The 12,349-nt window shown below is 40.9% G+C and overlaps 2 protein-coding genes across 2 annotated transcripts; both read left to right on the forward strand.

Annotated features, from left to right (window-relative positions):
- Window positions 1-5,946: 5,946 nt before the first annotated feature.
- LOC139455098 (uncharacterized) lies at window positions 5,947-8,746 on the forward strand. The gene has a single exon (XM_071236668.1). The coding sequence runs from the start codon at window positions 5,947-5,949 to the stop codon at window positions 7,393-7,395; it is 1,449 nt and encodes a 482-aa protein (XP_071092769.1). The 3' UTR covers window positions 7,396-8,746.
- A 1,834-nt stretch (window positions 8,747-10,580) lies between these two features.
- LOC139455793 (uncharacterized) lies at window positions 10,581-12,349 on the forward strand. Its single transcript, XM_071237341.1, has one exon. The coding sequence runs from the start codon at window positions 10,704-10,706 to the stop codon at window positions 12,180-12,182; it is 1,479 nt and encodes a 492-aa protein (XP_071093442.1). The 5' UTR covers window positions 10,581-10,703; the 3' UTR covers window positions 12,183-12,349.

Here is a 12,349-nt window from a genome sequence, read left to right on the forward strand (position 1 = left end):
TAGTTCTACATCCTCATTTGAAACTATTACAACACAATACATTTACCCGAGGGGGTGAGGAGCATTGTCTGTTTGCATTGCAAATAGATAACAGCTTAAAGGGTTTCTTTTCTATAATACACAGTGTATTAGCTGATATTAGAATGGAGAGAAAGCGCATCACTGTCGTACACCTTGCAGCTGTCATGTAGATGCTCTATCATGCGCTTCCTCGTCTGTTTGTTCATACAACAACAGTCAGATAACAATTAGATAGCATTACATTACTTATCGGCCACGTGCTAATTGACCAGTGCCCTCCAACATAGCTTGGACGATTATGAGTAATTTTTCATGTTAAACCTATAAAACATAATCGTGAAAGATGCAAATAAAGATCACACAGATCAGCACAATTGTGGATAGAATACGAAACTATAAATATCACCAAGAACATGGATGGAATCAGAAGGCACTGGTCGTTGGCTGCGCTAAATTACATTACATCCTGTACAAATCCCTAAGTCGTTCGACCGCCTTCGTGGTCTATTGCTAGAGCGTCCGCCTGGAGAGCGGTAGGTCCCGGGTTCTATCCCCGGCCGCGTCATACCAAAGGACGTTAATAGATGGTACTTGTTGTTACCCTGCCTGGCGCTCGGCATTAAGAGGCTAAAACAAGGACTAGTCGACTCGGAGTCAGTATACTGTGTCCGGAGGGGGTATTCATGTTAAACTGCGGCATGGTATCTCAGTGTGCTGGCACTGTAAATCGGCATCGGTCTGGACTTGTACAAGCAGCCAAACACACACATGCATGCACGTCGCTATATAAGTGCAATTATCTTTGACCCCATTTCACCTCACCTCACCATAAGCCGTGCTCAGCGTCACGTATGCACAACACAGTTGTTGTTTTTATCCGCATCATTCATCTCTTTCTTCTACGACACAGTGATATAACAAGACATCACACGCATGTATATAAGTCTTGTGACGTCATCGTATTGTTCTACATTGTGTGTCTGTTTTCCAGATATTAATACATCTTGAACAACCAAACAACCCAACATGCAAATGTGTGAGGCAATTCCGAAAATCTAGACGAAGCAAACTTGCACGTGCAACCTCTCATTGAAATAAGGGGTCATAGGTTGCGCATGCTCTCCACATCAGTTGAATTATTTATGTCCGAGATTCGCACCCTCGTGCATTATTTTCACTAACACACCCTTCTCGGTCTTTCTGACAGACTCACATAACCAGAAGTCATAGATTATACACTTGAAAGACCTCATCGTATTATAACCTAGGTTGTCTATGTTATATGTCTCACGCGGTGAGCAGAATGGCAGACTCCATAGTAGTTGGACCTTTGCCCGTACTGAGCATCTCTCCTGAGCCACCTTCACAGCCTCCACAACACGTCACCACAACGCTGTTAAATGTACACAGGCACATGTGAGGTATATGTACACATACGAGATAGATGTACACAGGAACATTCGACATAGCAGGTTACCTTACAGACTTTACCTGGTACACCCTACCAGCAGGTTATCTTATAGACTTTACCTTGTGCACCTTACCAGCAGATTGCCTTACAGACTTTACCTTGTGCACCTTACCAGCAGGTTGCCTTGTAGACTTTGCCTGATGCACCTTACCAGCAGGTTACCTTATGGACTTTGCCTGATGCACCTTACCAGCATGTTGCCTTACAGACTTTACCTGATGCACCTTACCAGCAGATTGCTTTACAGACTTTACCTGATGCACCTTACCAGCATGTTGCCTTACAGACTTTACCTGATGCACCTTACCAGCATGTTGCCTTACAGACTTTACCTGATGCACCTTACCAGCAGATTGCCTTACAGACTTTACCTTGTGCATCTTAGCAGCAGGTTACCTTATAGACTTTACCTTGTGCACCTTATCAGCAGATTACCTTACAGACTTTACCTTGTGCACCTTACCAGCAGGTTGCCTCATAGACTTTACCTGTCGCGCCATTGTAACATGATGAATTCGAAATTTAAAGAGAGATTATATTGAATAGATATTGTAGGTGGTGCTAAATTGTTTCAAACGGAAATACTGGTTCAGGATGATGCTTCCGGTTCTATGGGACTGGCGGGACCGGTTTGTTCAAACATGCCAAACGTACCAAACACGTCAAATAGGCAACAGAAAGGGTGCTGCATATTGTTAAACAATATCAATATTTTACGGGTGCTTCGTGCAACGTCGCACTAGAAAGTTGTCATTTACACACGCAACGTGGTCCTGTGCACAACATTTAGGCCACAGATTAAGCACAGGTACTCACTGCGGATAGTGGGTGGATGGGTACTTTCGCTCAGCCACAACCAATGCACCTCACATGCTCAGAGATCACCACCAATTCACCTCACATGACCACAGATCACAACAATGCACGTCGCATGGCCAGAGATCACCACCAATGCACCTCACATGACCAGAGATCACCACAGTGCACGTCACATGACCAGAGATCACCACAGCGCACGTCACATGACCACAGATTACCACAGTGCACCTCACATGACCACAGATCACCACCAATGCTCCTCACCTGACCAGAGATCACCACTTATGCTCCCCATATGACCAAAAAATCGTGACAATAGCTTAGTAAAATCTTTTGTACAGCGCATTTACCTATCATATATAGAGCTAGTATTTATTTCCCAGTATTTAGAAAATGTGACAAATTGAAGAAAAATTAACTGTGCAAGTATTTTTTAAATGTATCTCGAACTACTCATACATGATTTACGAAAAACAACCATTATGATACAACTATACAACCAGAATGTGATACTGAAGAAACTCCTTTTCTGGATCTTGAAATGCGTGTTTATTGTGTAGTCATGCTGTGTTCGAGCCTGACCAGAGGGACAAATGGGTCAAAGGAGAGAGTCCACGTGATAGCAATATGAAAAGTTGATGACAGATACAAGAAACCGAATCAGACATTTATTTAACATAATTAATAATGACTGGCTGATTAACAACCATGACGTAGTATGAATTCCGATAACATAAGAGAGACAAGGAGGAAAAGTTGTTCCATAACATGATAGATACATATATTTATGTGTCTGTTTTCAACCATATTTACATGCTTATGTACTTCAGGCAGGAGGTCCCGATACTGAATAGAATCTTGATCTTGACCTTGAAACGTATGTTTATTGTGTCGTCATGCTCCTATATGACTGATTGGTTGACATCTGAATATTATTGCGAGCGGCAATCTGTAATTGTTTCTTGTCATGATATGACCGCCTCCGTGGTCTAGTGGTAGAGGGTCCACCTGGAGAGCGGAAGGTCCGTGATTCGATCCCCGGCCGCGTCATACCAAAAGACGTTAAAAGATGGTACTTGTTCTTAGTAATACCCTGTCTGGCGATCGGCATTAAGGGGCTAAAACAAGAACCGGTCGGCTCGGAGTCAGTTTTCTGTGTCTGAGTGGGGTATTCATGTTAAACTGCGGCATGGTATCTCACTGAGCTAGCACTATAAATAGGCATCAGTCCGGACTAGTACAAGCAGCCACACACACACATGCATGCACGTCGCTATATAAGTGCAATAATCTTGGACGCGACGTTAAACCCCATTTCACCTCACCTTCTTGTCATGATGTACTAAGCCACTAGCTACTCAGGGATGTATATCGACACACACGTCAAGGACACAACCTTATGTCTAAAGTCCAAAGGCTAATAACCATGTTCCCAAGACATCACATTAATTTAAAATGCTGATCCCATCTTTGTCATTCCCCTTTGTATTGTACATTGAGACACCCTAAATGAGCGATACATCAATGCCACTCCTCATTAACTGCTGTTGTGGTGAACATTATTTTATAAACCGAGGTACAGAGACTTAGAAAAAGGAAGAGTTCGCCCTTAACCTCACAATGATTAGGCGAGGTGTTCCGGGGCAACAGCAATACACTCCTATCATTATAAACTGATTCGGAACAAAGTGCGTCTTGTAAATATATACCTGCATATATGGTAAATATCTGTAAACCGCAAACTAGCGACTTGATGCTGCTATTTCCAACCGAGTACCGTTAGTGACTGAGTGAGTATTATTTTAACCCGCTTTTAGCAATATTCCAGCAAAACTACTGCCCTTTAACCACGAGGCTACCCAACCGCCCCGCTTGCATATATGCGACTAATCCTAATCAATGTCACACGTGTTTTTAACCCATGCGTCACGGTGCGTTGGTAATAGCTTATATTATACAATGTCTATATTTGTATGCATTCAGGGGCGGCCGGGTAGCCTAGTGGTTAAAGCGTTCGCCGAAGACCCGGGTTCGATTCCCGACATGGGTACAATGTGTGAAGCCCATTTCTGGTGTCCCCCGCCGTGATATTGCTGGAATATTGCTAAACGCGGCGTAAAACCATACTCACTCACTGTATGCATTCACCTTTCTCTGAATCTGGTCCATTGTTTGATATTGTTATCTGCGACTGCATGGATCTGCAGGTCTATCTGATTAGGTGCCTCAGAACTTAATTATCACACTGTTGTTGCAGTCAACGGGATGGGTGTTTCAGAAAATGTCGGTGCGGTATCGAGTCATAACTCGATATCAGCTCATACTTCACAAACTGCTTGTTTAGTCACTTCACCTTGACGTAAAATCATCAAGTTAATGATAACCGAGTGTCCTTTATACCCATTGATGATGGCCATGCGCACAATCGGAACACTGATTACATATACATGTACCTTTAGCCAAAACAATCAGAAGCAAAAAGCGTCGTATTATACCGAGGGGTAGACATAATTGCTAAATCAAAGACTTGTCTCACTCACTCACTCACTCACTCACTCACAATATTAAAAATTCCATGATTTTGCAAATGAAATGCTTCTCAATTACTTTCATAGTTTACCTCATTATCCTTGGCTATTTCTATGTGTAATGCTTTCCTTACAATCGGATGGTATTGTCGTGAAAAACACAGTTGCAGTCGTGACTCAACAATCAATAAGGGACATCCATTTGTAGCGGTATCCAAATATGTGAATTGCTGGATTTCCTGACTGGCAATATCTATGTCAAATTTCTTTTAGGGCATAGAACATAGAGATAAGTAATAGGTATCCCCATCGGTACTAACTGGTCCCTTCTCCTACCTGCTATGTTTCTCAGTTGTGTTTTATGTCCATCTGTTGTCAAAGATGAAAGATCTATTTACAACGTTCGCGAACACCCGGTCTCAGTGAGTTTCGGTGATCCATCTATATATTTTTCATCATACTTTTTCTTTTTACGCCTCAGTTAAGTTTTGGCAGTTATTCGTGACGAATTATTCTTTGGGGGGTTATGTTTTGAATAGAACCTTTCTGAAACAGTTCAGTTTGCATACATTTTACGATCCCTTTTCTAATGAATGAACTCTAATTTATAGTATATTTTTACCTTAAATCCTTGAGATATCATATCAAATTCGATCATTTTTATATAACATTCAGACATAAAAGCGATATCACCGAAAAGATTCCCCTATGTCAAATATTTGATCATTCGTGATATAGTTCAATGATAACAACATTACCTGAAGATAAATGTGATTCTTCCATAAGTTGGAAATACCAAGAAGGCGGGAATTCATAGTTTGTAGCCATTCGTTGACATACATCCTAAAGGTCGTGTTATCAAGCTTATCTGCATTAGTTGCTTGTCATCCTCAGTGGATGATTACATGACCCGTGATAGAACCGCACGTGCCTGCTACCTCATCTAGAGAGTGATAACGAGAGTTTATTGTACCCAGTAAGGGTTCAAATCTGTGACAGTGATCACTGAACAGCATTAGCTGTGTATCGGACGTCAAACAACAAGCAGCACAGCAAACTGTATCATTTTGGACCAGGGCATCTTTAAGTATATATAGAATATCAAAGATGATCAAGATTGGATCCCTTTCCTGGTTGCTGTTTTCTACTTACCTAATCTCTTTATGTACCAGCCATGAAAGTATTGTGCCTGTCATACAGAGATTGGACGAGTTCGATAGGAAACTGCATGATACCAAGGTGGATATGAACACTATAGAAGGAAATGTGCTGAACATCATTGATGTCGCAAAACTGTCACTGAGAGCTGAGTTAAAGGAAATCATGCGAGATCAAGTGAGAGAAGCCATGGCCGAGATTCTACAAGGAGAGTCTCTTCAAGACATGGCGAAAAGTCAGGTTGTCTCTGAATTGCGACATCTAAAACAGGGCTATCATCAGATGAAGAGGCAATTGCGTCATGTCTCAAGATCATTCAAAAACCTCCAAGACAAGATGGGTGTATTCCACGAATCTATCATGAAGAAGGCAGATATTTGGACTCTAGAGAACTCCAGTGATAAACACAGACTTGAAATAGAACTACGTAAGTGTGATGCGCACGCTGCTGATCTCAAGACTGACATCGAACGGTGGATGGTTTTAAATGAGACGTGTCAGTCCCAAGTCTCACAACTGAAAAAATCTCTCGCTTTGCTTTCTTCTTCCCAAGCAACTCAACGTGTTAACTCTTCACCCAGGTCCCCTGTGGTGACAACGTCAGTGAATACACCCAGGCCAAAGGAGGAGAAAAGTAGGATCCTGATTGTCCCTCTCTGGTCATCCAGCAAGCATCAGTTCCGAAAACTCAATATTCACAGTAACTCTCTTAGTGTCTATCCGCTTTACCCCATGAAGTATGTTGCTTGCGTCACCTATATAGCAAAGACAAAGAAACTTATGATTGGAGTAAATAATCCCCATACGATAATAGCCTCCAACCTGGATACACGTCACGTCACGATTGTAAGAGAAGATGTAGGGGCATTATGCATGACAGTGGATGAAGAGCGGGACATTGTGTTCATATCTGCTGAAACCCCTCGATACTCAATCAGCCGCATGTCTACACAGGGGAAAGACTTTACTTCCATCATTGACTTATCCACGTACGGAAGCGTTCCAAGGCAACTTACTCTTGACACAAGGAGAAAGAGGATATATGGGTGTAATGGCGAGAAAATATTCATGGTAACATATGATGGTCAAGGTCTGGCAACATTAGCCACAGGAAGTGGCATGTATGCTGTAACCCTAGATCAGACAGCTGGTGTGTTGTATTATAACAATGAGACGAAACTGATGAAGATGACCGTGTCCAATAATGTGAGTACAGAGGTGACCACATTGAACGCTGTAGCTGTAAGCATGATACTGAACAGAGGCACCATCTACTACGGTGGCTATGGTTCCACTATTGTTGGTGAAGTTGATGTTACATATAACACTGTCGCATATACTCTCAAGTCCATAAGCATGTCGAGTGTTAGTTATTTGTATCTGTGTTTGATACCCTAAATTATCTTTGTTTCCAAACACGAATATTTAATGTTTCAATACTGTGTTCTCCATACGTCTACAAACTATTTTACTCTTTTCGTTTGAGTTTGGAAACAAAGTTATTATAAAGTGATTGTTTATCTGCATCCTCATCAACATACATCACCACTTGTGTAGAACAGTCCTAATTCCCAAGAAATATTTATCGTGTCACTATTAAGATCTTGAATTATGTATATATTATATACATATTCAAGATCTTAAAATATACTCAATGAAGGTTTGTCTTTTTCTGAACTGAAGGCCATAAGGCTGTCGTACAATGGTAACTAATTATTTCATGTCATTGGGTAAGTGGTAATCTTTCTCTTCCACAATGCATGGTTGATGAACAAAGTTATGCAATGCATTATTGTTACTTGTTGACAATAATAACTTGCTTTTGATGGACATTCAGAGAATTGGAAAATAATGCGTATGTGGCTCTTTGCAGTAATCACATATACGCATGACACCCAGGCCAGATGAGGAGAAAAGTAGGGTCCTGATTGCTGGTTATGATCAAGTGTCCATCACCAGTTCGGTCAACTCAACATTCACAGTAACTCACTTCGTGTCTATCAGTATCACACCATGAAGCAGGAGTGAGTGAGTGAGTGAGTTGGGGTTAAAGCCGCTTTTAACAGTATTCCAGTTATATCGCGGCGTGTCAGCTTAATGTGAGAGGAAAGCCCGAAGTGATGAAGGTCACAGACGTTTACCACTTCGGTGAAACCAACGAGCACGGGTATGGTGCTGACAAACCTAGAAACATAATCGGGGCGAACCGGGATTCGAACCCACAATCATAGGTTTCTGGCATGGCCAAGGGACGCAACTCTGCACATACAGGTTGGTCAAGTCATCTATATATATTGAGAATTATCTTACATATTGTAAGCACACATTTCTAAAAACTTCGTTTAAGTAATCACAAACTAAAAATTGAAACTGGTAGATATACATAAAACACCAACCCCATTGGAACAACGTCTCTGTGATGCATATGGTGTCTTATAAGATAAACAACATTATGCACTGTCTTGTATAAAATACAAACAAGAAAGAGAATCACAAATAATTCTCAATCATGATAAAGAATTTGGTAAACTCTGTTGAATGGAACAATTCTCAATACTTTTTAACAACAGTTATCCAGACACAATTTCCAAGATATGTTATCATGCCTACAATTATAAACAAATTCCTTGTATGTACAACATAACCGTGCCATTGCTCAATTCTCACATTGTTTCCATATCATTATAATACACTTCTTTTAAAATAATATTGTTATAATGTACCTCCTTTGTCTGTTGGATGTATCTGTGTGTTTTGCACTTATTGTGCATATATTTTATAGTTTGTGATATTGCTACTGTTTCTTCATGGAATGTTACGCAATACATTTTTCATCCAAAACATCTTTGTTGTATGATAGTTAGTTACAGTTGTGTACGGGGGCACTGTTGGCCCAATCGCCTAAGCCGCTGCAATTCGCTATGCAAAGTTGTGTCCCTTGGGCACGCAAGAAACCTATGACAGTGTGTTCGACCCCGGTTCACTATACCCGTGCTCTTGGGTTTCACCAACCACTTCGGGATGTCCTCCTACATCAAGATGACACGCCGTGATATAAGTGGAATACTATTCAAAGCGGCCTTAAACCCAACTCACTCACTCACTCATTACTCTTGTGTACGGTTCCGTTTGGTTAACTGGGTTTGTGCTGTTACTTCCGGTTTAGATTTGAAGTATGTTTAGAAGAATGTTACTATGTTCAACCCAAACATAGTGAATATATCATGCAACCGTATTACTGTTTAGGGAAATAATTGCAAACTACAGAGCAACCAGTTGATTGCCTAAGTATGATTTCAGAAGCAAATATACACCGGTGTTTAATCTCTGCCGGGAGTTAAAAAAAATGTCAAAACAATAAACTATGCAGAACCGTAAATCGCGAACTACTTAAAACAATGCTGTGTTCAACTATGCACATTAAACACCATACATGCGATTATGAAGATAATTGATTAAAACCCGTTGGTTTACATGTGTGTTTTTTTTAACAAAGTCATACTTTATAGAAGCTTGGTATTCTCATGATGTAGTCGGAATCGTACAATCGACCCAGATTTCTTATGAATATGGTAAGGGTTTTTTCGCTTTTATTTAAGATGTGTATCCATATAAATATATTTTACAGGAAGAGACTTTCTCAGCTATCAAAGCAGGAATCTTAATAAATATCAGTTGTTGTATATCCCATGTCAACAAGGAAATATGTAATTATCTGTATGTACTCTACACACAATGTATTTTATTGGTGATATCAAAATACATGATTAATGCTGCGTTACAGTCTATTTATACATGAAAGTAGTTGCACTAAACCCAAGGCGAACAGGCAGGCATTGCAACAATAATTCCAGTTTATGTAAGACCAGGTAAGTATAAAACTTAGCTGGTTCTTTTAGCGACGTCAACTTGCACAAGCAAGGAGCCGGTTTTGGCCGCTCAGCTCGTTTTGTGACGTCACATCCGGCTTATGACAGCTTGACTCGTGCTCAGACTGACGCCGCGCTGACAGATGCGGGAACCAGCTCAGCCGTAGCAAATGTACGTTACACACTTGGCAAATCATTTTCTGATAAGATATGATTACATTGTTATTAATTTTCCATTACAGTAAACTACGGTTATAACGAACTCAAATGGACCACTAATTTTAGTTCGTTATAACCGTAGTTCGTTAAAAGCATATATACACCATCTATACAGCAAATGGCCGGGACCAAAAAAAAAGTTGGTAATATCTGTCAGTTCGTCATAAGCGTGTTCGTTATAAACGTATTTTACTCTCTTGTCGTTACCTATAAAGTGATTCCTGGTGGGCAGATGAAAGATTGCTTAGATGTTATTGTTCTAAAAGTTGGAAATGTGATGTAGGTAGGCATACATTGGTTGACACACATCCTTCAGGGCCCATTTGTACAAAGCGATCTTAGCTCTAAGACTGTCGTAAGCCTATGTTAAAGAATGGGATGAGCGCTGAGATTGCTTTGTGCAAGTTGGCCCAGGGCGTGTTATCAATGATATCTGCATCACATGGTTGTTCAGTGATAACTGAATGTATACTGTACACAATAGTGGTACAAATCTCGGACACTGATCGGGTGATGTCAGACAAGATTTAGTTGTGTACCCGACGTCAACAGCAAACAGCACGAGAACTCGTTTCATTATGAACAAGGGCGTCTTGAAGTATATTTGAATTACCAAAGATGATCAAGATTGGATCCCTTTCGTGGTTGCTGTTTTCTACTTACCTAATCCCTTTATGTACCAGCCATGAAAGTATTGTGCCTGTCATACAGAGATTGGACGAGTTCGATAGGAAACTGCATGAGACCCAGGTAGATATGAACACTATAGAAGGAAATGTACTGAATATCATTGATGTCGCAAAATTGTCACTGAGGGCTGAGTTAAAGGAAATCATGCGAGATCAAGTGAGAGAAGCCATGGCCGAGATTCTACAAGGAGAGTCTCTTCAAGACATGGTGAAAAGTCAGGTTGTCTCTGAATTGCGACACCTAAAACAGGGCTACCATCAGATGAAGAGGCAATTGCATCATGTCTCAAGATCATTTAAAGACTTCCAAGACGAGATGGTTGTATTTCACGAATCTATCGTGAAGAAGGCAGATGTGTGGAAACACGAGAACTCAAGTGACGTCTTTGTCAGAGATATACATAGACTGGAGAAAGAACTGCATAAGTGTGATGTTTATGCTGCCGAACTCAAGGCTGATAATGCGCGGTTCTTAGAATTAAATGAGACATATCAGTTTCAAATATCACAACTGAAAACAGCTCTGGCTTTGCCTGCTTCCTCCCAAGCAACTCAACTTGATATCTTTCCTTCCAAGCCACCAGTGTCGACAACTTCAGTGACGACACCTAGGCCAGAGGAGGAGAAAAGTAGGATCCTGATCGCTCCACTCATATCACTAACAGAACATCAGTTCCGTCAACTCAACATTCACAGCAACTCACTTAGTGTTTATCAGTATCATACAATGAAGAAGGTGTCTTGCTTTGCCTATATAGCAAAGACAAGGAAACTTGTAATAGGATCTTACCACCCTGATAAGATAGTGTCATCTACACTGGACACAGGCCACGTGAAGTTACTAAGAGAAGGTGTACGCACCATCGGCATGGCAGTGGATGAAGAACGGGACATTGTGTTTATGACAACAGAAGCCCCACGATATTTAATCAGCCGCATGTCTACACAGGGGAAAAACTTTACTGCCATCATTGACTTATCCAAGTATGGAAGTTGGCCAAGCGGAATTACTCTTGACAATAAGCGAAAGAAGATATATGGGTGTAACAACGAGAAACTGTTCACAGTGACATATGATGGTCAAGGTCTGGCAACATTAGCCACAGGAAGTAACATGCATGCTGTAACCCTAGATCAGACAGCTGGTGTTTTGTATTATAACAATCAGAAGAAACTCATGAAGATGACCGTGTCCAATAATGTGAGTACAGAGGTGGCCACACTGACCACTATCCCCTGGAACATGATGCTGTATAGGGGTACCATCTACTACAGTAGTTACAGCCCTGGAAACGTTGACTCTGGTTCTGTGGGTGCAGTTGATCTGACATTCAACAGTGTGCAATACCTTCTAAAGTCAATAAGCATGACGAAGATTCGCGGTTTACACATTCAGTTGATTCCCTGAAGCCTAGAATGCCATTTTTGCATGACACGCATATTAAAGTCACATGCCCTGCATAAATGATTAATTGTTTCGTCAATAGGGTTCATATAAATGTTCTCGCAGATTCCGGATAGACATTAACACGACAGATTTATGTGTGTACATTGTTTCCTGTATTTGCTTGTGAT

Source organism: Haliotis cracherodii, unplaced genomic scaffold, assembly GCF_022045235.1.
Source record: "Haliotis cracherodii isolate W230 unplaced genomic scaffold, xgHalCrac1.p SCAF_11, whole genome shotgun sequence".
Taxonomy (NCBI): Eukaryota; Metazoa; Mollusca; class Gastropoda; order Lepetellida; family Haliotidae; genus Haliotis; species Haliotis cracherodii.

What these genes read in the sequence shown, in the direction of transcription:
- LOC139455098 (XM_071236668.1), top strand. Translation starts at nt 5,947, where the DNA reads ATGATCAAGATTGGATCCCTTTCCTGGTTGCTGTTTTCTACTTACCTA.
- LOC139455793 (XM_071237341.1), top strand. Translation starts at nt 10,704, where the DNA reads ATGATCAAGATTGGATCCCTTTCGTGGTTGCTGTTTTCTACTTACCTA.